This window comes from Sus scrofa, chromosome 15 (genome assembly GCF_000003025.6).
Source record: "Sus scrofa isolate TJ Tabasco breed Duroc chromosome 15, Sscrofa11.1, whole genome shotgun sequence".
Taxonomy (NCBI): domain Eukaryota; kingdom Metazoa; phylum Chordata; class Mammalia; order Artiodactyla; family Suidae; genus Sus; species Sus scrofa.
The window spans coordinates 138,510,406-138,534,846 of NC_010457.5; the positions used below are offsets into that span (position 1 = coordinate 138,510,406).

Genomic DNA, 24,441 nt, shown 5'->3' on the forward strand with positions numbered 1-24,441 from the left:
TGATTCATAGATAATGTGCCCTGAGGGCCAAGGGTGGGGGCCAGCGCCTGGAAGCCCCCTCGGTAGGAGGAGCGAGGGGGCCGACGCCTTCCTTGGACGGCAAGGCCCTCCTGGACCACGTTTCTCAGAACCACGGAAAACCGCCCTCAAGCATGTGTCTGCCTCCATCGCTTTTATTTCTCCACAGCGTTTGTCACCTTCTGGCACCTTCTAACTCCGCACACAACGTGCTACCGCCGCCCGGCTTGATTTAACAAGCGGATTTCGGAGTCTGCACCTGGCGCGGGGCTTCAAGCCTTCTAAGTGCACAGTGAAGCCAGAACCATGGACCGCAAAGCAAGTCGCAAAATGTCTAAAGGCTTAGTTACTTCCAGCCGGAACACGCTCTGTCGGAAATCGGTAACAAAAAGACTATCTGAAAAACTTCACACCTCCAGTTGAAAAACACTTCTTAATATCCCATTTTTTCCAAGAAAAAATAATCATGGAAGAAATTTCAAATAGGCTACAAATGAGCTACTATGACCTAGAACTGGAATAGTCCACATTAGAACGGACAAAAGCACCTCCACTTGAACCCGGAGAGAACTACACAAGCTCACAGCTCACGTCGAGAGAAAGAATGTTCACCTAAGAACGTGGATAAGACACCTGCGCAAATGGACAGCGATGGAGTAGACACAGGTAGTTTTAAAAGTCCCAATAAAGGACCACAGATAAGGAGGGAAACTTAGGAGACCTCGGGAGATCACTGTAACTTAATAAATTGCTCAAAAAACCCATCCGCACAAGGCAGGCTGGCCTGACTAGCGGAGGTGCAAGAACTGCCTCAAGTCACTGGGTCGGGGACGGGGTGAGGCCTGCATTCGGAATCAGACCAAGGGCCGGAGTTTGAGGAGCGCCCTTCCGCGGATTTGAATACACACCCTGCGGGACATCAAGGAGAAGCTGCTCCTCCCGAAAGGGAGAGGCGGGCTCTTCCCACCCCCCCTCCCCCCGGAGGATGAAACCGTCGCCCACGGGAGGCAGGGGCCCAGCCTCCTCGCCTGCCCGCCTGCGTCTCTCCCAAGCGTCCCATCCTAACAAGTCTACTTCCTGCCTGTCACTTGCTCTCTGGCTGAATTCCTTCTGCGCCGAGACTTGAAGAACCTGAACCTCAGTGAGTCCAGACACGGGGTGAGTGACTCTCAGTGAAAACCGTGGGTTCAAGTCCCCATCTGGGTTTGGCTAGCTTCAGGCCGTTAGTGCTGTCAGTTTCAAAACCAGCCCCCCAAAGCAGAAACGAGATGAGAACAGGAATGAACAGAGCAGAAAGTAAATGCACCAGCAGAGGCAGAAGCTGGTTCTTCAAAAGATAAGGACACAGCCGAAGCTAGAGCAGACGGGCAGAGTGGCCCTGCTCCTGCCATGCCAGGTCTGCAGGCGCCCTGCGTCCCACAGGAAGGCCTGGGGGTGGGGTCGGGGGCAGGGCTGGCCCAGGGAGAGGGACAAGGTCACCAATGGGGCCCCCGGGGGGCCGGCCACACACAGTGTGCTTCGGTGGGCACTGGGGCCGTGGAGGGGCGCGCCAGCCCCTCCCCGGGGCTCGTACGCACCCACAAAGCCTCCTGCCTCTCCCATCCCCTCAACCCTGCACCACAGCCCAAGGTCACCCGGCAGACTCCGGCCCCCCCAGAGGCGCTCGGACGCCGGCCTGCCAGGGACACGGCTGAGGCTGCTGGACGGTACGCATGGCTGTGGGGCTCCAGAAGTGGAGGCTTCTCCTTAGCGGCTTTGCCCCCGTGGGGCAGGCTGTTGTCAGGAAGGCTGAGCTTGACCAGGTCCTCGGCCGGTCGACAGGAGGACTCGGCCAGGGGTTAACGCGAGTGGTCACCTGACCCGGGAGGCACTTCTGGACGGGGTTCGAGGACTGGATGCGCAGCCTGTACGCCCAGAAGCACAGACACCAAAGCTGGCAACAAAGAGAGGAGGCCCCGGAAGGACTTTCCCCGCCAGTGACGCCCCCCGGCCACGCCCCGGGCTTCGGCGAGGCTCGGGCACCGACAGCACGACATCCTGAGTGGGGACAAATCGATCCTTCCACCTAAGAACCGCTTTCAAATACACACGAGGACACGGAGGTTCAATGCTCTGTTTGCTGTGTCAACACAGACTTCGGGGTCGCTGCTGCGGGCGCCACGGCTCTTCATCAGAGACGGAGACACAGCCGGGCCGACCTGGGCCCTTCGGGCTCTCGCGGGCGGTCCCCACGGGCCCCCAGAAGCCCCGGCGGGGCTGTGACCAGCGACACAGCAGCCTGCCGTTCCCGCCCCTCCCCTGGGCCCGCGACAAGAGCCTCCAGCTCTGCGGGTCTCTGGCAACAACAACAATACAAACCTAATGGGGTGGAACAGCTTGTGCTAAACAGAAATCACCCAAACAATCTAATTTCCACCCAGCGCGGGGAAGGCCTTCATCTTCCACGTCAAGCGCTGAGGCTGTTGAGAGCACACAGCTGGGAAAGGAGGCCACAGCCACGCCGGGCAGAGCCGGCCTCGGCTGCGTGGCAGGGGGTGGGCCTGGCCAGCACTGGGTGGCGCACCTGAGCGCACGGGGCGGGGGAGGGGGGCATTCGGGTTAAATTGGGCAGAACCAGCACCATCACTTCTTCCCGATCCTCCAAGAGCTAAATCCGTGTGGGTTTAAAACAAACTCCCCAATACAACCGCAGGCAAGATGCGCTTCTGGGAGTCAGCAAAGGCACAGGTGGCTAGGGCACCTGCCTCGTCAGGTACCAGAGACCAAACCAGAGCTCCCTGGGGCTCGGCCGTGGCGGCCCCAGGAGCCCACCTCAGGAGTTGCTTGGAGCAGTGGGATAGTGAGGCTGAGGAGCCCCAAAAAAGATGCTCCCTAGCAGGGCGGGAGTCCCGGCTGGCAGCACTGCCCGCACCCCCAGGGCCCCTGGCTCTGAGACCCCTGTTCTACAGAGGAGCGGGCAGCGGGGTCCCTAGACAGGCCAGGAAAACTGTGCTCAGACAGACGACAGGACCTTGGTGGGAACCCGCTGCCCGCCAACCCAGAGGGCGCTTGAGGTGGAAGGCCGCCCTCGCGCGGGTGCTATCGGGAGGGAAAAGCTGTTTTCAAGCCCATAACGGCAGCCCTGGTTTGACAGGATCGATCTGAGTAACAACCTCAGGGAAACACTGGGAGGAAGAAGAAAAGCGACAGCAGGAGAAGAGAAATCCCGAAGCGCCCGCGTGGCGAGCGGCAGAGGCGGGGTGAGTGTCCCCTTCCCTCCAGGCTCCTGGCGCATTCGGAGCCGAGGCCCAGACGGCGCAGACAGCAGCGCAAGCCCAGCTCTGCTCGCTCAGGCGCAGCCCGGCCTCCTGACGGGCTCACAGCTACAGGGGCCCCCTCGGCTCCAGGCCTGGGCTCCCCGCCATCGGGGCCAAAGACGGCGAGTGACACCAGGACTCATGGGGACAGGGCTGGACGTGTGTTCCCGAGAGCAGAAACACCAGGGCCGGGGCTGCCTTTCCCGGAAACACCATCCTGAGGCTCGAGAGGCAAACCTCCACCCATGAAGAGCCCCGTGGAGAAGAGTCCTGTTTCTATCCTGCAGGTTCCACCGCCAGGCGGATTCATGGGGCTGCAGAGAGCAGAGCCTGGACGGGGCCGAGGGCGGAGCTCTGAAGCCACAGCTGCTGCTGTGGGCCCTCCGGAGTCCGGCCCCAGGCAGAAGGGTGGTTCCGGGAGCGTCTCCTCCACCGCGTTCCAAGGACCGTGCAGCTCTCCTGGCCGAGCTGCTGCAGCTCCTGCGGCCAGAAACCAAGCTTCCACGAGCACGTGCACCGCCGTCAGCACGGAGGCCGCGTCTTGCCAACAGATCCAGGGCAGCGCGCGTCCTCTCCGGGGCCGGACGCAGTCGCCAGGCTCAGCATTAAAGACGGATACATCGGCATTAAATGTGAAGGCGGTTTGGGTGCTCGCTGCGGCAGGGAGCAGACACGCCTCTGGAAGCTGACGAGACACAGCAACAAAGAACAGCCCAGCAGGTGCGGGTCCTCACGAGAGGCACGTTCAGCAAGAATTCCAGGCATCTTCGTTCCACGCTTCTCTACACCGGCTGGTTTTGCTTCACTTAAACAGTAGTCCTAGGGGGCCATCCCCAAGCTTCTGGGCTGGGTGTTGCGGGGGTGGTGGGGGGGGACAGTCGCTCCGGAGGAAGCGGCAGAGCCAGGGCCAGCAGACCAGAGGGTACCAGCGAGTGGGAGCAGTGACGCAGAAGACGGGCAGAGGGCGCCGTGGAGCCCCTCACCCACCTGTCGCAGGCTATGCTGCCCAGGCACCTGACACCCCTGCCAGGCCGAGCATCCACGTGACTCCAGAGAGTCAGCCCAGGCTCAGAGGAAGTGCCACCGGCTCAAGGCCACATAGCCAGTCAAAGGGCAGGCAGATCCCGCTGCCCAGCCCCCAGGCCTTGCAGGAGCTCAGCCGGCCCAGCCCTGATCCTGGAAGCACTTTTTTTTCTTTTCTTTTTAGGGCTGCACCTGCTGCATGGGGAAGTTCCCAGGCTAGGGGTCGAATCGGAGCTACAGCTGCTGGCCTCCACCACAGCCACAGCAACATGGGATCAGAGCCACGTCTGCAACCTACACTGCAGCTCATGGCAATGCTGGATCCTGAGTGAGGCCAGGAATCAAACCCACATCCTCATGGATGCTGGTGGGGTTCTTAACCTGCTGAGCCACAATGGGAACTCCTGCATACAATTCTTTTAATTTGGAGCCCGAGGTGGGAAGGCAGGAGTGGTGCTTGGTGCCGGGGTGAAGAGGAGAAAAACAGACAGAAAGATCTTCTGCATTTGTGTCCTGGGATGTGCTGCTCCTGCCTGGCTCCAGTGTTCCCGGAGAGGGCACTGCCCGCGGGCGCACACCAGTCCGATGGAAGAGGAGGGGGTCGGGTGGGGCGACCGGAGAGGAAACAGGGCGACCCTGCAGACCCCCGGGAGGACAGCGGGGGACCGGGAAGGAGGCAGGGGCGGGCAGGCCCTGGACGTTCAGAGTCCAGACGGGAAAGTGGAGTCTGGGGACTGCTGGGCACCACACGGAGCCAGCGAGGCGGGGACTCCAGAGGAGCAGCCAGGACGGTGCCAGCCCAGAACCCCTCTTGGCCATAAGTTTACTTGTTCCCCCAAAGCGACCCCAAGACGTGTGCAAACGGCTCGTAAACGCACACAGGGCACGGCCTCCGCAGCTGGGCTGTGGCTCTCAGGTCCTGAAGTCACAAGAGCACAGACACCTAAAGCCGGCTCCATGCCACGCTTGTCACACAGGATGACGGAACGTGACGGGAGAAGCGGGAAAATCTGATTGTTCAGACTGCTGGGTTTTACTTTATGTCTCTTACATTCCAGAGTTTGTCCCCAAAATTGAAACACGCTAACGGGAAAAGCACAGCAGGCCACCTGCTCAGCCGGCACCCCGTGTCCCACTGTGCTCGCACCCCTGACGTGGCCAGAGGGTGGCCGGCTGGGCGGCCTCATGGAGCCTGTCACCCAGTGATGGTCCCGGGCCTGAGCAGGTGCGCGGTCCGGACGCGCCGGATCGAGGAGAGCAACGCCGGCTCTCCCTCCCGGTGCTAGGCTGCAGCCTTAGGGGCCACCGAGGGCAGCCATCGATCCGCTACTGACGCCGCCCCAACCAGCCTTACATTAAAACATACCACGGAGGAGCTCCCGCTGTGGCACAACAGCATCGACGGCGTCGCTGCAGCACCAGGACCCCGGTTCGATCCCCGGCCCGGCACGTGGGTAAAGGGCTTGGCGTTGTGCGGGTAGGCTGGGAACGCCGCATGCCGTGGGGCAGCCAAAAATGGAAAACAAACAAATCCCAAGGAGACCGACTTGGACCTGCTGTGGAGTGTGGGAAACTACACTCAACGTTTTGAAAGGGCCTACACAGGAACAGAATCTGGAAAGAAGTAAAAATATGTGTGTATATATATGTGTACTGAATCACTTTTCCCTCCATCTGAAACTAACACCTTACACATCAGTTGTACTTCAATAAAGTGTGTCTTGTTAGGGCCACACCCGCAGCATATGAGGCTCCCAGGCTCGGGGTCGAATCAGAGCTGCAGCTGCCGGCCTACACCACAGCCACAGCCACCCAGGATCCGAGCCTTGTCTTCAACCCACACCACAGCTCACGGCAATGCTGGATCCTTAACCCATTGAGCAAGGCCAGGGATCGAACCTGCGTCCATGGACACTAGCCAGGTTCATTATTGCTGAGTCATGCTGGGAAATCCAGATAAGTATTTTTAAAGCCCCCACAGAGGAGGATGGAGTGAGAAGCACTGTCCCAGGCAAGGCTCTGCTACAGCCATCGACTCATCACAGAAACACATCACTCCCAGTGCAATGAAGGGAGGTTTCAGCTTCTTCCCTGAGGTCACCAACGTTCTCCCATGTGCATGTTCTCACATTTCCTCTCCCCAAACCAAAAAAACCAAACAAGAACAATGAAACAGGCACCTCAAACAGTTCCTGCTTCAAGATTCCAGGAGGGTCGAGAAACTCAGTGACCCCTGGACGGTGCGGTCGACGCCCCGTGAGACCGGGGACTCCGTGGAGACAGCCAAGCGCTCTCTTTAAAAATTCGTTTGGACAAGTTCTCTAGCGTCTCGGGAGTGTCTTCAAATTTCCAGAATTTTCCTTTAAAACAACACCTTTGAGGGATGTCTTGAAAGGAAACCGCACAGACGGTGACGTTTAAGGCGAGGGCAGTGGAGCCGCGGCCTCCCGGGTGCGGGGTGGTGCCTGGCGGGGTGGGGGGCAGGCAGGGGGCGCGGGTCCTCAGGGTCCTTGCCTCCAGCCCCCTCGCTCCATCCAGGCGCTGGGCGCCGCCTTGTCCGGCTGGAGGACCGGAGCCAGCACGCCACCCATCCGCGACGCGCTCTCTTTTACAAGAAACGTGCTGCTCTGATAACCGGGAAAAGACACAGCGATGCAGAAATGAAGGACTGAGGTGTCTTTCAAGTCCCGGGTCCCGGCACCCTCCCCGACGGACTCTGAGCTGCCCGCGCGGCTTCCAGGGGACCCGCCACGGCTCCCACAACCCTGGCTGCCCCAAGTCCCCACCCAGGAAGGAAAAGGACAACCCTTGGGGGGGGGGGGGGCGACAGTGAGACCCACCCACAGCGGGCACGCTCCGCTTCTTCCCCAAAAGAGGGATGTGAGTCTGAGGCAGACCTGTCAGCACGGAGTGGAGGCCACGCGACGGCAGGTTTTCTCTTTTACACCAGAACTGTTTCACTGCCCAGAACTTTAAAACAAGAGAAAGAGAAATGCAAGACGAAGGAGAGGCTTGTGCACATATAAAAAGGCAAGGGGGAAGGCGGAGAAAGACTCAATCCAAAATAAATACTGTTTCAACGTTTTCCTTCGAGAAGTCAAACTTTTCGAATTGGAGACATCCTTGTACGCTTTGTCTCGAGTCTCAATTCAAGGGGGCCCACAAACAGCAAATACGAACAGTGCTTTTTTTTCCTCCAGCCACCCCCACGCCGTGCAGTAGTTCCTGGGCCAGGGGTCGAACCTGCACCATGGCAGTGATGACACCAGATCCTTAACCCAGTGAGCCACCAGGGAGCTCTCTGAACGGAGCCTTTTCAGTTGAAGATTGACTTTGTAAGGACTGACTTATGTAAAGAGACCCCCGATCTTTAAGAGCTTCGAGTGCGCCACCGTTCACCGCCTGCGCGTGGAGATGGCGGTGGGGAGGCCGTGCGGGCCCTGCTGCTCACAGGGAAAGCTGCCCCTTCGAGGGAACAAGTCCACCGTGACTGCTGGAGTAATTCCTGCAAATTACACGTATATATCAGTTTGTTTTCACACTCCCAAGTGCCAAAAGAGCCCTTAAGAGTAAACTCAATTGTTGGAAACGGTGCACTAGCAAACTGGGATTGACATAAAAATACACCTAAAAATGCTACTACTCTCTTATCAGAAAAATGTGGCTTTCGAGAATTTGTCCTACTAATTTTCAAGTTATTATATAACATGAGATGAGCGTTTCTTTGTAGAATGGATTTTTCGGTGGTTGGAATGACCGAAAATGCGGGCTTAAAGAAGGAAGGCTCTTTGCTTTGGCAGCTTCTCGGCGCCCTGGCCTTGCCGGCCCCCTGGTCAGCGCTGGATGCGCACAGCCTGAACGCCCCCCCCTTTCAGTCATGCTGCAGACACTGACCCCCAGGGACACAAAGACACCAGGAAGGGCAGCCTCACGCGTTGACTCTGACCAGTGGCATCTGGAAGTGACCGGCTCGAGGGCACGAGCCCCCCTGCCCCAAACACCAGCTCTCAAGTCAAGCGGGCACTTCCCCCAGAGACAGAGAAGGGACACAGGACTGTCCCAGGGCCCTGAGCTGGCACTGTCCCAGTCACGTCCCAAGCTGTTTTCAGTCCTGCCAACAGGACCTGAAGAGACATTTATCTAGGCACCACTAAAACTCAGACACAGAAACTTGATCTGTGTACGAATCTAGGAAACGAGGAAAGATGGAGACACACCCCAGGATTCCAGGTCAGTGAGCAGGGTGGGCTCCCCAGGCCAGAACACCAGTCGGAAGCCCACCCACTTTCCAGTTTGCCTGGAAAGCACCTTTTCACAAGTCATCAAGCGACTGAAAAACCCATCCCACGCCGGGGTGAACGCCAGGACACTGTCCAAAATACCCAGGCTGCACAAGGACCCAGAGTTTAAAAAAAGCGGATCCCCTGACAAAAGGGCTCCAGAGAAAACGAAATCAGGACTGTTCACGGGGCCAAAGTAGAAAGACAGCGTCTGCGCCGCCAGTTTAAAGCCTCCCACCGGCCCCAAGCCCTGGCTTCACCGGACAGGTGCGGCCGAGGCCGGGGAGGGCGTGGGCCCCGGAGGGAGGCCGGAGCGCGAGCCCGGGGACGCCCAGCGCCTTCTGGGAGCGGGCGCACCAGCGACCGAGCCCCAGGGCTGCAGAGACGCCAGAAACGGTCCTTGACAGGCCTCAGGTCACCGTGCGAAGGGTCTCCGCTACCCACAGCCTCGTTCGAGCTTCGAACCCTTTGAAGAGGAGGGGGAGTGAGGCGGCGGGTCTGCCGGGGGTGCCGCAGCAGAGGCAGGGCTCCCCGACTCCCCGTCCCAGCCAGCCCTGCCCTCGGAAAGCGGGCCCCCGGAAGGCTGGGGTCCGGGAGAACGCCGGCTCAGGGACACACGTGGGACGGCGACAACGGGGCCGCACATCCACCCTCGGCCTCGCCTCCGTAAGGTCCGGGAGCCCAGGCACAGCAGCCGCGGGTCTGAGCTGGCCTCCCGGAGGACGCCAGGTGGGGGCGAGGAGGTGTTTTACAAAAGAAGACGAGAGAAGAAAGCCCCAGGGCCGAGCAGGTCTGCACATCCAGGTGCACATCCAAGGCCTGAGGCCGGGAACTGGCGTCCGTGGGACCAGACATGGAGAGTCACGCTGGAGCTTTTGGGCCACTAACGACGGAAACGACGCGGGCCCCTCTGCCCCGCCAAGAGCCCGAGGCCCGGACCCGGCGCCGTCTGCCCGCAAGCGTCCCCAGCTCAGGCGCAGGGCCCGGAGTTAGACCCCTAACGGGCCAGGCTTCCCTTGGCAAGCACCCATGCGCCGGCGCTGGGGTCGGAAGGGACCTGCATGTCTCTGCCTGCGACAGAGCACCGGCCACGCCCTTTCATTTCCAAAAGCCGCGGCCTCTTCTACCCCAGGAAAGGGCACCCCGCTTTGGGAGGCCCCCCGCCCCTCCACAGCCCCCCGGGCAGGGGGCCTCCACCTGGGCTGCCCGCCGGGGCTGGGCGTGCGGACTTACCAGTGCTGGGCATGTGGTTCACGCGGGCAGGGCTCAGCAGCTCCACTGGCTGGTCTCGGCCAGAAAGTCCATCTGGAGAACGAGAAAGCATCTGGCTTCAGAACCTGCTCGCATTTCAATTAAAATACTTTACACGCCACAAGCAACGGAAACGCCTGTGTCCTCCTCGCTTTTAAAGGAGAACGGGTTTATTTTTTATTCGCCGCGTTCGAAAGTGAAAGACCGCCCCCCCCCTTTGCAAAATAACCCGAGGCGTCCCCATCGGCGCATGTGGCGGAGGCCACCTCCTGGCCCGGGGGCCTCTGGCCGAGCTGCCGTGGCCGCTGCGGTTTCCCTCCGTTCAGCGACCACCTCACGCGCCCCCCGCCCCCGCGCCCACGTTGCCGCAGCGACCGCAGCATTAAGGCCACCCGCTCGGAAGAGCCACTCGTCCTGCCCCAGGTACAGACCAACGGCCTGGGGCCGCCGAGGCACAGCCCCCGAGGCCCTGCTGGGACAGCCGTGCGTGTGCGTGTGCGCCTGCCTGCGGGACCGTCGAGGAAACTGGGCCACGTGCTTAAGGGAAACACCGGGCCAGGCACTTAGGACGCAGGGAGCCATTTCCTCGAAGTCCACTTTTCGATGGTGTTCTGACCCCCCAAAGGCGGCGTCCCCGCAACCTGGGGCGGCCTGCCTTTGACCACGTTCTCAGACAGAGGAGCAAGAGGCGCTGACGCTTCCAGGAATCACACGTTTGGTGCAAAATTAGCTTCTGACAACGGGTGTGAACGCCCGCGGGAACACGCGTGTCCCTGCAGACGCGGGTGTGCGGTCCCTCCCGCTGCCGATTCTGGGGAGAAAGCCCTGGGCTCCCAGAGCAGCCGTCAGCGCCTGCAGGCGGGTCTGCCCATCGCCAACGAAACCAGGAAGAGCAGGTCTGCTGCCTCTGAACCAAAACTGCACTTTCTACCCCCAAAGGATACCCCCCACGCGGCCCTGGAATGCAGAGTCCACGGCCCCCGGGTATCTTGGGAGATGGTCAAAATCCAAGGGCAAAAACAGTGACCCCCTAAAAGATCTGGAAGTCTCTCCTGGACCTGCAGACCCTGCAAGGAAGGGGGGATTCGTGGCCTGTGTGAGCCACGCTGGCCACACCCTCGGGGAAGGACAGGACGGGCTGGTCCCCCAGTGAGGGCCCCTCCACCGCCACTGGGGACGCAAACGCTGGGCTCTGCGCTCTCCTCTGATGCAGCCACCCCTCCCCGAGTCTGGCAACTCAAAGGTATAAAAATGGCTGTAAGAAGACCCTGGACACACCCGTGGGTCAGGCCAGGCTCCCCCGGTCAGGACAAGGCCTGGGGGCCACTGTCACCCCCGAAGGCAGCCAGGACCAGTCAGTGGATGGTCTGCACTGAGGTGTCTCTCCGGGCACCCGACTGGCCCCGCGACGGCACAGACACAACCACACAGCACCAAATTAGCCACGGGGCCGGAGGCGACGCAGCAGTGTCACCCTCCATCATGGGGACCAGAGCCGGCAACAAGTACAACCCAGGGCCTTACAGACCCATCTGCGTGTCACGGCACTCAGGAACTGGCTCAAGGGTGCACAGCTGGACAGACGCGGGCAGGGCAGGGTACAGAGGCTGCAGGGCAAGGCGCAGGGGCCACGGGGGCCGGAAAGGCAGCTGCAGAGCCAGACATCATCACCCCGCCAGCAGGTGACCACACAGACACGAGGCAAAGAGCGCCCAAGAAGAAGAACCACAGAGAAGGGAGTCGGCGCCGTGTCCTCTCGGCCGGGGACACCCCCGCCAGCAGGTTCCCTCCAGTTTCCCTCCGCTTGGGAACCTAATTTTGGAAACCCCGCAGGATGAGACTGAGCTATTTGGTGTCCTCAGATGCCATCTTAGCCCAGGGAGCTGGAAGAGGGGCAGGCACACAGTGGAGAAGGTGGGAGCCCCTCACTGCGGGGTTCACCGCGAGGGAGTGCCAAGCCCAGGGTCGCCCAGGTGACAGCAGCTGACCGACTCCCCTCGCAAAGAAAGAGTGTGGTCCTCGTAGATTCTGGGATCAAGCTTAAACACATCGGCCTTGACATTCCTGTTGTGGCGCAGTGCTTAACGAATCCGACTAGGAACCATGAGGTTGCGGGTTCGATCCCTGCCCTTGCTCAGTGGGTTAAGGATCTGGCGTGGCCGTGAGCTGTGGTGTAGGTCGCAGACGCGGCTCGGATCCCGAGTTGCTGTGGCTGTCGTGTAGGCCGACGGCCACAGCTCCGATTAGACCCCCAGCCTGGGAACCTCCATATGCCGCGGGAGCGGCCCTAGAAAAGGCAAAAAAAGACAAAAAAAAAAAAAACCAAAAAAACACATCAGCCTGCTGTAAACCAGTGTCCTCCCCGAGGACAGCCCACCTGGCCTGCAGGGGTCCCACTGGGTGAGATGGGGTCGAGGGGGTGGGTAGTTCTCCAACCAGAATCACAGGCTTGGGAGCCAAAGGAACCTAAGTCCCAACTCCTCTGGCCTTGCCCCCCCCACCCCCCCGCGTCTCACATGCCAGAACCAGCCCCGCAGGCGGAGCAACAGCCTCAAGGCCATGCACTGACCACCCCCGAACCTGGATCTGTCCCGTCTAGACCGGACCCAAGCCGGAAGTGAGCCCAGGCCAGTGCCACTCAACCAGGGCTTCGGGTCACCCCGACCGAATCCCCCAACCTCCAGGAACCTGCCCTGGTCTGGGTGGAAGAAGAGAGGGAAGAACAGGAGCAGGTAACGCCAGAGACAAAGGCAAGAAAAGGAGAGAAAAAAGAAACGAAAGCTGATCACAGCTGCAACTCCTGCTCTTCCCTTTCCAGGTCCAAGTTTCTAACGTTTCTAGAAAACAAAAAAAGAGCTGACAGAACTTTTTCTGGAGCCACTGGAAAAGCCAGAGGTCCCAGGGGACGGAGGAGGTCACAGGAGACACAGGCCCAGGGAGGCCCCAGGCCCCAGCTGCACGGAGAGGCTGTGAGCCAGGCGGGGACAGCAGGGCACGTGGGTCAGACCAGGCAGGGCCACCGGCCGGTCCCTGCTTGACGCAGATACTGAAGCCCTTGCCGTGACAACCCCCCACAACCTGCAGGACAAAAAACTAACACCAAAACCTCAGACCCTGAACAGCAGGGCTCACCCTCCCTGATACGTGTCCTCAGAGCGGACCTGCGTCTTAAGGGGGAGAAGCGATTACGTTTCTTGGGCCAATAAAAACGGTGTATGAAGTACACCGAGCCGGTTACCTGGTGAGAGACGGGTGTGTGGAGGGGAGAAAAGCGCCTCCTGCCCCTTCCCAGGGCTGTTTCACTAAGTCTGCCCTTCCCTGAGAACCTGGGACAGGGCAGTTTTCTCGTATTCACTAGCTGGTCTGAATTCAAGTCTTCTGCCCTTTCGAAAAACTGGGCTGCCTTTTTTTTTTTTTTTTTTTTTTTTTTCTTTTTTTTAAGGGCCGCACCCACGGCCTCTGGAGGTTCCCAGGCCTGGGGCCGAATCCAGAGCTACAGCTAACGGCCTGCATCACAGCCACAGCAACGCAGGATCTGAGCCACATCTGTGACCTACACCACAGCTCACAGCAACGTCGGATCCTTAACCCACTGAGCAGGGCCAGGGCTCAAACCTGCATCCTCACAGAGACAACATCACGCCCTTAACCCGCTGAGCCACAATGGGAACTCCAGGCTGTCTTTTTTTGCCTTTTGTACCCGCTGCACATGGAGGTTCCCAGGATAGGGGTTGAATCGGAGCTGCAGCCGCCGGCCTACACCACAGCCATAGCCACCTCAGATCTGAGCCGCGTCTCCGACCTACACCACAGCTCATGGCAACGCCGGATCCTTAACCCACCGAGAGAAGCCAGGGATCGAACCTGCAACCTCATGGTTCCTAGTCAGATTCGTTAACCACTGCGCCACGACGGGAACTCCTTTTCCTTCCTGATTCAGAAGAATTCTTTGAGAACTGCGACCATGAATCCTGTGAATCACATGTTGCAGAAGCTCCTCCAGAAACTACAGTTTCCTTCTGTGAGGTGACATTTATAAATCCTTCTTTTAAAGCTTTTGCTTTTCGTGACAGGTTTAAGAAATCCTTCCCAACCTGGGGGGATGCGAAGATATTTTAGCATTTATTTTTTTGGCCACACCTGCAGCCAAAAACGGTGTAAGTTCCAGGATCAGGGATCAAACCTGAGCCACAGCAATGACAACGCCAGATCCTCAGCCCACGAAGCCACCAGGAACTCCTATTTTACTGTACGGTCATCTCGAAGTTTCACGGCTTCCCCTTTTATGCGTAAGTCGCTCACCTGTCTGATATTGATCTTTGGATAAGGCATCACATAGGGTCCTGATTTTCTGGGTTTTTTCCCATGAGGACACCACCGTGATTTAAGAAGTCCTGCTCTCACCTCTCGGCACCCTTCCTTCCGTTACAGCAAACCTCTGTCCTTTGGCAGTTCATTCATTCCTGTGCCAACACTCACACGGACTGTCGTAACGTCGCAACAACTCTTGATACCCACCAAGGCAAGAAGCTCTGCCTTCTGCAGAACCGTCCTGGGCAACATCGGTCCTTTACTATACAACTTGAAGAATCTGCTTGAGTTACATACGGGAGGGAGGGAGAGGGGGGAAGGAAAGGAAAGAGAGAGAGCCGGGAAGGGAGGAAGGGAGGAAGGGAGGAAGGAAGGAGGGAAAGAAGGAAGGAAGGAAGGAAGGAAGGGGAAAAAAGAAACTCTGAGACTGCACGGTATCCACAGTTTGGAAAGAACAGAATTTAACAGTCAAATGTCTCCCAATCCCTGAACACGTGGTATCACTTCATTTCATTTCTCTCAAAAATGGTTTAGAATTGAGTATAGAGACCTTGAACCTTTTCATATTTATTACCCGATATTTGATATTTTAAGGAAAATATTACATACGGTATTTTAAATCGCAATATCTACTTGCTGGTACATAAAGATACAACAAACCCTTATATTCTGGCTTTGTGCTACGGGACCTCGCTAAACTCATTTACCTGAAGTTCTTGTGACCTTTCCACACAAAGAATCGTATCGCCTAGGATGAGGACAGTTTGCTCCTCCTTTCCAGACTTGATGCTTTTTTTGGGGGGGGGGTCTTTTTAGGGCCGCAGTCTCTGCAGATGGAGGTTCCCAGGCTAGGGGTCAAACTGGAGCTGTAGCCGCCAGGCTACACCACAGCCACAGCCACAGCCACACCAGATCCGAGCCGCATGTGTGACCTACGCCACAGCTCACGGCCACGCCAGATCCCCGACCCACTGGGCAAGGCCGGGGATCGAACCCGCAACCTCACGGATGCCAGTCGGGTTCGTTCCCGCTGCGCCACGGCGGGCACTGCAAGACCTGATGCTTTTTCTTTCTTTTCCTCCGCTGTCGCGGACTCAGCCCTATAGCACACTCTTCAGTGGACAGAGTGAAAGGGGACACGCTGGCCCTGTTTCTGATCTCGCTGCAAAGGCTTAGGTACTTCGCCAGCAAGTACGCACTCGCTGCGTGGGTCTGACAGGCACCTTCATCAGGTTAAGGAAGCTTCCTCCTATTTCCACTTTGCCAAGGCGACTTTAACATCGTGTGTGGGAGCTTGCTGTGCTCAAGTTTTCCTTTATCGACTCCTATTCTTCAATAAAGCCCCCTTCCGTCTGGTAATGTCCCTTTCTGGTCACACCGACTTGCATCCCTGGGATAAAGGGACTTGGTCGGGTCCAGGGGGTCTTGAAGCAAAGGAAGAGAACAAAAGCCTACAGATCTCAAGGGTGCGCGCGGCCGAGCACCCGTTCTGGTTTCGACTCCCAAGGGCTGCAGACCCGCCCGCACCTGACAGCCTCTGGTCCACACGTGCTCTTTGCCATGAACAAAGGAGACCCGGGAAGTCGACTACTCTCAACTGCGCTCAGCGGGGCTTCTTCAGTAGGTCACGGCCACGGGGGGCCGCGGCCGCCCGACCCCTCACGTGCCAGCAGGACCCGCCCCCGCTGGCTTCCGGCCACCCAGCCCGGCAATCCTTGATGTTCGGCGGCAGGCACACGCCTCCGAGGTGGCGCCCCAGCTCCTCCCACCCATAGATAGGGTGCGGGCACGCTTTCTATTTCCGAGCAATTGCGGAGCTGCAGGAAAATTAAAAATAGCACAGGGGGCGCCCCCCGCCGCACCCCCGCGCCCTGCTGCCCTCAGTCTCGGGCTCAGCTGATGGCGCGGAATCACCAGCTCGCCTAGCGGGTCCCAGGCGTCAGGCGCTGAGGTCCGCGCCCTGCTCGGGGTCCCTCGGGTCTGCCCCCGTGTCCCCCCCCACCCCCCCGGGACCCACACGACGTGCACGCGTCCTGTCTCCCTGGGCCCCTCTGGGCTGTGACAGGTCCTCGGACGTGCCCTGGGTCTGAGGACCTGGCAGCTTTGAGGAGCACAGGTCCGGTCAGGGAGTCTGTCCAACGTCCCGCCCTTGGGACTTGGCTGAGGTCCTCCTGGTGGGCAGGGCCTGGGCTCTGCAGGGAGACGGCAGAGGCCACATGCCACATCCGTCACGTGCCACCACATGCCACGAACTCGGCACCCAGGGGGTGCCGGCCCTGATCTCCTGGCGGGGTATGCCCGTGGGTCTCTCCACCGCAAAGGTGCCTTCTCATTCCCTTCCCGTGTGCCATCCTCTGGCAGAAAGCCACTGTGCAGCCACACTTGTGCAAAGGCCCCGAGCTCTCCCCTACTTCTCGCGAGTCCTAAGAGACCTGCTCCCAAAGGTGGCAGCAGGAACAGGGGGACAGAGAGCAGCGGGCTCTGGGTCCCACGGGAGAAGGCAGAAGCCGGGATGCGGAGGGGCAGGCCTCGGCCGGAAACAAGTGCCCCAGAACCGCAGCTGCACACAGGGTGCGGGGGGAGGCCCGGCCCACCCTCTGGGCGTCTCAGGCTCCGGGCGTCTTTGGAGATGTGTATGCAAATTACTTCGGTACCTCGTGGGCTCCCCGGAGCCTGGGGAGAAGCTGGCGCGTCTGCCTGACCGCGCTCGTCCTCTCTCCGTCTCCCGCGATCTGCTGTGAACGCAAACCCAACGGGGAACCTGCTAGAAGGTCTGCACGGGAAACGTGGAGGGCGTCTGAGTCTGGGTTTCCCTCCGCCGCTCGGAGCCTTGAGGGGCGTCCCTGGAGAGCGGGAGGGTCTGAGGGGAGGCGGCCCGTTTCCTGGACGTGGGGCCTCAGCCGAGAGGGGGGCGGCTTTCAAATCGGAGCTGCACGCGGGCAGGGCCGGGGGGCCCTCCAGGATGGAAGCCCCGGGTCCTTACAAGCTCGAGGAGGAAAGTCAGAATTCCTGAGGCGGGGATGTCTGCCTCGCTGAGTGTGTGGCTATTAAACTCGATGGAAAGAGGTTTGAAAAACTCGCTTAACCTTTATAACAACAGAGATGTAGGCAGTTCTCGTGTCTGGTGAGAGGCGAGGGGTCTTCGCCTGGGTCCGGCGGCAGGGATGCGCTGCCTGCTGGGGGGCCCGGCTGTGAGGAAGGCTGCTCTCAGGAGCACAGGGCAGGGTCTGCGGCCAGGCTGCCCACGGACGCCCAGCCGAAGGGGGGTGCCGGGCCCCCTTGCACGTCACTGAGTCTGTGTGGAGCTTGAGGGGCTCCCGGGATGCCCACGTGAGGCCAGCACTCCTGCACCTGACCTCGGGGTCCTGCCCTTGAAGTGTCACCCCTTCCTTTCATTTAAATCCTACAAGGGGAGTTCCCGTCGCGGCTCAGTGGTTAATGAATCCGACTAGGAACCATGAGGTTGCGGGTTCGATCCCTGGCCTTGCTCAGTGGGTTGGGGATCTGGCGTTGCCGTGAGCTGTGGTGTAGGTCGCAGACACGGCTCGGATCCTGCGTTGCTGTGGCTCTGGCGTAGGCCGTCGGCTACAGCTCTGATTAGACCCCTAGCCTGGGAAGCTCCATATGCTGTGGAAAGTGGCCCTAGAAAAGGCAAAAAGACGAAAATAAAATAAAATAAAATGAAAATAAATCCTAAAAGGGGACTCAGCTCAGTGAAATGTCACAGCTCAGAGACAGAAATGATCGGTCAGGTGACCCAAATACTCATTCTTCCCCAGGGCCCTGAGCACCCCACCCCAAGGCGTCTCAGGCGTCTCACACTCCCGCCCCAGCACAACGCAGCCCCCTGCTCCTTTGCTGAAAAGCCTGCCCACCGTCCCTCTGGCATCACCCCCTGCACCCCCGCTCCAGTCCATATCCGGCGGCCCGGCTGATACCAGCTCACGGCTCCATAAACTCCAGCCGACCGGACGGGCACCACCCTGTGAGTTCCGCTAAGAGCCTCGAGCATCCCAAGCTGTTGCCTGCTTCGCTTCCTCATCATGCGAGTTACGGAGAAAACAGCAAAGTTGCAGAGGAAAACGTGTGCGTGCCCACTATCACCAACTGAACTTTCACGAGGCAAGTGTTCTGATTGCCAAGGCAGGTCTGCGTCGTTTATGCGTTTGCGTCAGAGAAAAGGACAATGCAAGCTGCACCATCTTCCTCTGATCACTCTTTTTCCTTCAGGAAAATCAGGCAGACTTTGCAAAGGTCAAGGCTGACCTATGAGGCCTTCTCGTGCTTCCCCTGAAAACCAAAATCGGCTCCAGCCACCCGTTCATCAAAAATGTGCATTTAAAGGAACGCGTTCGAAGGACACTGGGAGGCTGCGATCAGTCAGGTGTGGAAGGAGAAGCTCCCAGGACAGACAGCCGGCTCCTCGGGGCGGGGGCAGTCGGGGGCGGGGGGGGCGGGGTAAGGGCGACCGGATGCACTGCAGGCAGCGGTCAGTCCCAATGCCTGCACCTGATTTGAACAGACAACCGTACAAAGACTGTTTAAAGACAGTCAGCAAAAATGGAACACAGCTCGGGCATAAGATGGCACCTGTGAATTCTTCATGGTGTTGGGTGTGATACCGGCCTCTGTTAGAAACAGAATTTGGGGAAAATGCCGTGGCTCCTGGATATATTCTATATTCTCCAGGGTAGGAGGGCTGACGCAGTCGGGGTCAGAGAGCTCAGGGCTGGATGGGCACAGGGGGCCTCAGCAGAAGAACTACGGCTGATCCCTTTGCGTTCGGGTTTGAACTTTTCACAGGACGCGTTTTCGAGAGACATCAAGCCTCGCTTTCTATTCTGCAGCCTCCGTCCTGGCTTCACAGCGGCTGAGTTATCCGTCTCACCGCTTGTCTCACCCGCGCCCCTAACCAGCTCCCGTGTGGGACCAGCCCCCAGCACTGAGAGCAGCCAGGCCCTCTGAACTCACACTCAGCTCAGCGAGTGGGTCCTGGCGTCTGAGACGTGACAACGAGCAGGACGCTGGGTCCAGCCCCCGCCAGGTGATGTGCCCGCCAATGCTCACACACCAGCAGGGCCCCTTTCCAACCCCCGAGGCTTGGGTCTGGCCAGCGGGACCAAAGGCCCCAGGCCCTCGGCACGGAGCAGGAAGGCTGCGGCTCGGGAGGAGGGAGGGCCGCAGCCTGTGCTCCAAGAGTGCCCTCGGGGAAACGTCAAAAGCAGGAAGGCGCCCCCACGCTGCAGCTCTCTGAGGCTGACCCGCAGACCAAAGGTCTCTGGTGAGGACAGGACACAGCGCGACCGGGAGCCACCCGGGGAGGCCGGAGCCAGGCTGCGCAGCCACAGTGGGCTCTGTCCTGTCCCCGGGGCCCGGTCCAGCGCGGGAGGGAGGGAGCGCGGAGGGGAAGCAGCTTCGCGGGTGGGCAGCAGGGGAGCCCAGGCCGCCGAGCCCCGGGGATCAGACAAAGGCCAGCCTGTTCTCCCTGGTCTGGGGCCGCTTTCCTGGAGGGAGTTTCACAGACGCCTCTCGGACAGTGCTCCAGGGCTGGTCCGGCCCTCTCCTCCTTTGCTGGGCCTGACAACAGCTCTCAGCTGTCCCCACCGCGCAGCACGGCCCAGCTCGACCGCTAATAAGTGACTTAGAGAAAAGGAGAAAATGTCCTATAGCTGCCTTTGGAAACAGCTCCATCTCTGCTCCCAAAGTGTGTCCATCTGCCCACGGGGAGGACAGAGTGGGCGAGTCTCTCCCGAGCTGTTTGGTGAGGAGCTGGAGGCGTGGGGGGAGGGAGCCTTGGAGCCACAAGGCGCAGATCTCGCCGAGGCTGATGGAGAAAGAACAGACCCGCGAGTCCCCCGGGAGCCCGAGGGAGGCACCCACTGAAGCCACATCTCCATGACGAACACAGAACGGTTTTCTGGGCTGATACCCTGGGAGCACATCAGTAGTGACAAGAACAGAGTGACTGGCCAAGACCAAAAACCAGAGCTGACGCGGCTTATCAATAACCACACCTGGAGTTCCCATCGTGGCGCAGCGGTAAAGAACCCGACTAGCATCCATGAGGATGCAGGTTCGATCCCTGGCCTCGCTCAGTGGGTTAAGGATCCGGCGTTGCCATGAGCTGTGGTGTAGGTCGCAGATGCAGCTCGGATCCTGCGTTGCTGTGGCCGTGGTGTAGGCCGGCAGCTGCAGTTCGGATTAAACCCCTAGCCTGGGAACCTCCAGGTGCTGCAGGTGCGGCCCTAAAAAGACAAAAATAATAATAGTATTAATAACCACACCTTCTCCGGCTGTTTGGGCCAACCCTCGGGCCTGTGGCAATCCAAAGGCTACCCCGGCACTGCTGTTCTGCAGGCGTCCTGCCTTCTGAACTAACACCTCTCAACCGTCGGATGCACGAAACTGCCACCTGGACAGACCTCTGGCGGGAGGAGGCCGGACCTGGAGGCCGTGTGGCACGTCGCTTCAGCTCAGACTGTTTCCTGAGTGTCACATGCAGATGCACGACAAACAGACACAGTAAATAAAATACCAGAAATAAACAACAGGGTCCGGCTCGCCTGCATCCGGGGGGCCCGCGGGCCGTCCACCTGCACGGAACACAGGGCCCATCCTCCCGAGGCCCGATCGCCGCCCAGGCACCTCCTCAAACTGAGTCAGCAACGAAAACCACTCGATGGACGAAGCGGCTCCCAGAACTCTTTCCGCCCGGCTGAGCATTAAAGATTAGCCGAAAGGTGTCTGCGGCTAAGGGACAGGAAGCCGGGGAATAGGGACATTAATAAGCAGCTCACGAGAAATGAGTCACTCACTCAAAACAATAAACCCCAAATGGCCATTTGGAGAAAGCCGCGCAGGCACGTTGACTGTGCTGCTGATGGGGACGCGCCCGAGGCCCGGGCGACAGAAACCTGCCCCGCGCCCTGCGCGCCTGGCCCCGGCCACCGCGGCCGCCGAAGCCCTTCTTGTCGTTGTATAGAACAAGGATCCCCTGCCCTCTTGCCTTTAACGCAGGGGTCCGGACGTGGCCGAGATGCAGAGCCCGCGGGGCCAGAGGGCCCGAGAGTGGCCAGGTGGGCGGAACAGCAGTGCCCACGTGGCCCTGGTCCCTTGCGGCGGATGGCTGCTGCCCCGGGCGGGGGCCGCAGCATCTGGGTGGAAAGACGTCCCCGCCGCTGTCTCAGGACCGCATGGGCTTCCGTTCACTCGAAGTGCCTGTCACGTTTCTGAACCACTGCTCGGCAGGTCCCAACACCAGTGACAACGTGTACATCCGGACTAGATACCAGAGCTCTCCGGCACCAGGCACGGACGATGGGCCAGGTGCTCCACCAAGCCTGTCGCACGCATCCGCTCGGTCCGTCCACACCAGGGACACAAACGGCATCAATGCCATTGTCATCCTGTCACCCGTTACAGGTGCAGCCGGCAAGAGGGACGCCAAGACCACCGTCCTGACCGCGGCCCGGGCCCGGCGGTCCGGCCTCCCTGCGCCGACCCGTTCAGGCCGCCAGGTCCACCTCACATCTTTCATTCGTTGGGCAAATTCCATTGAACTAGTTACTAGCGACTGTCAGGATTCTGGGGGTACAGCCTCGAGCCACACCAAGTCCCGGCACCCCAAACTCCCACTCGTGAGAAACAAGTGACACGTGTTAGCAGATCGTGTGCTGTCACGTGCGTCAGCTGGGAGTCAATCACGTGGGTAGGAGGTGACCAGGGTCACCCCTTTAAACAGGCCCCCTGAGGCAGTGGAGCAGACACCTCAGTGACACCTGGTAACCATGGCAAGGAAGAGCATCCTAGGGGAGGGAACAGCATGTGCAAAGGCCCTGTGGTGGAATAAGCATGTGGGTTCCAGGCAGCAGGAGCCGAATAACCAGGTCTGAATGCGAGAGATGGTCAGGAGGCACCGGGGCTGAAGGTCATGGTGGGCTCACTGCCCAGAATATTAAGCAGGGCCGGGGGGTGGGGGGACTGAGGAGGGAGAAGGGAGCCAGGAGGTAGCTTCTGAGGCTGGAGGAGGACGGGTGCCACAGGGCTGGGATCAGCAGCCGGATTTGGGGTCTCTTTTGAAGCTGTGGTTAGGACTCCCCCGGAGGAGATGCAGGGCAGCCGTGGGTCAAGGCCACGCCCTGAGAGTGAAACACAAGGGCAGACTGCAGGCTGCTAGTCCTGCTTGGGGGGAGGCTGGACTCCAAAACACAGATCACCGCCAACCTGGTTAATTCTGACAGCAACTTGTTACTTTTTTTTTTTTTTTTTTTTTGGTCTTTTTAGGGCCACACCCACGGCTTATGCAAGTTCCCAGGCTAGGGGTCCAATCGGAGCTGCAGCTGCCGGCCTACACCACAGCCACAGCAACACAGGATCGAGCCAAGCCAAGTCTGCAAACTACACTACAGCTCACAGCAACACAGGATCCAAGCCGCGTCTGCGACCTACACCACAGCTCACAGCAACGCCCGATCCTTAACCCACTGAGCGAGGCCAGGGATCGAACCCGCAACCTCATGGTCACTAGTCGGATGATCTCTGCTGAGCCACAACGGGAACTCTGCCAGCAGTCACTCTGAAGAGTAAACAGAACTTCTAAACCTCTGCTGATCCTTTGTGACTTTCTCAAAAAAACAAAAAAAAATCAGGATGTGTCACTGAACCAAAATTCAAGCCGAGAAACATTCTCATTTGGTTTATTACTTTGCCAGTTTGTAGGTCTGAATGCCTCGCTCCCCACGCCCCCTCCCCATCCTAACAGCCTCTTTACTGCTGCCCCAACTCCCGCCACACGGACGCCCGGCATCTCGGGTGGGGCCACAGTCTCTGAAGTGTTAGGTTCTTTAGCGAAGCTGCTGCAGGAAAAAGAAGGGGCTTAATCGCGTGTCAGGAAACAATACACACCAGCGGTGAAAGCGTGTTTCACGGCTCTCGCTGGTTTTACTCTCTCATCCTGTCCGAACCGAGGAAGCTCTCTGCTGAAGACCCAACTTAACCCTCGTCTGCAGGACGGACCTCAGCCGTGCCCCGCGGCGGCGCGGGTCCCTGTCACCTGAGAACATGGCACGCGTGTCCTCCAGTTAAATGAAACGCCTGCTTGGTTCCACGTCTCTGCCAAGTGCCCTGTCAGGCGCTCAGGTGCTGCAGGCCGGGCATCAGCGACCAGCAGCCCCGCCTGATGGGGGCAGAGAGCCTGCCTCCAGGTCCACGGGCCGCGGAGGAGACGTGCAAGTCTTGGCCCCATTTCATCCCGGACACGGGGTCTCCAGAGACCCCAGACCCCTCCCCAGAACCAGCGGAAGACCGAGCCGATGGGACCAGAAACTCGTGTCCTGTGACCCAACAACGCCTGTCCTCCTGGGGGCTGTCAGGGCAGCTCCACACGGTGGTGACTCGTCCCCAAGGCCGCTTGGGGACCGTCATGGACACAAGCCCTCAGGACTTCCGCTGGGGCAGCTGCAGGCACAGAGTCAATGGTGCCCGGACGGGAAGCTCGATGTGGCAACGCCAGATGCCCCGGTGGTTCCGGGGCTCATCTCAGCAGCGACACGGGGCACCTCTCCAGGAGATGCAGACGGCAAGGGCTCCAGCCAGGAGGGCCGGGAAAGGAGCCGCCCGCACCCCACTCTGCAGCCTGGACGGGAAGGAGCCCGACACCCCGCTGCCTTGTTCCCGCAGGGCCCAGCTGCCGAGGGCGCCGGAGAGGGGCTGCCCCCGCCACGTGCTCCCCACGCTTCATCTCAAGTCCATGTGCATACGTGGCCAAGTCCGGAAAGGGCGCCTCACAGGCACGGGGTCCTTCTGGAGCCGGATGCCCCGACGCCAGCGCCAAGCCAGCCGCCTGCCCACCGGGAGGCTGCCGCGGAGAGCGAGAGGGAGAGGGCCTTGCGGTGCTGGGTCCGGAACCGTCTCAGCAAGTGGGACCCCAACAACACACGGCGTGTTGTTTTAAAAATGATAGCTATTTTCTTGGTTTTTTAAAACCTAACTTTAGAAAAACAAGAGGCAGCACACGAATCACACCCAGCAGGTGCCGGGCTGTCAGCCCCGCAGCCGATGGCCTGAGCCGGCGAGGTCCCCGGGCCGGTCCCCACAGCCCCGGCTGCACCACCACCGGCTCCAGGCTGCTCTGCGCCCCGTCACCCAGCGGGCGCTCTCAGCAGACGAGGCCACCGGTTATCCACAGGGGCCCACGCGGGCAGGAGGCCCTCGTCCTTATTATTTAATGCGAAAAGAGTACAGCCCCATCTCCAGCAACGCTA

General features: G+C 59.7%; 1 protein-coding gene across 6 annotated transcripts in view; it reads right to left on the minus strand.

The window, feature by feature from the left end:
• Positions 1-24,441, minus strand: part of HDAC4 (histone deacetylase 4) — a 279,030-nt gene that overhangs the window by 132,169 nt on the left and 122,420 nt on the right. For 5 of the 6 annotated variants that reach the window (XM_021075899.1, XM_021075896.1, XM_021075897.1 and 2 more), the window contains one exon: positions 9,851-9,922. In XM_021075899.1, coding sequence (XP_020931558.1) covers positions 9,851-9,922 — 72 coding nt within the window. Of the gene's footprint in view, positions 1-9,850; positions 9,957-24,441 lie in introns of those variants that run through there. The other variant, XM_021075898.1, reaches the window with a different exon arrangement.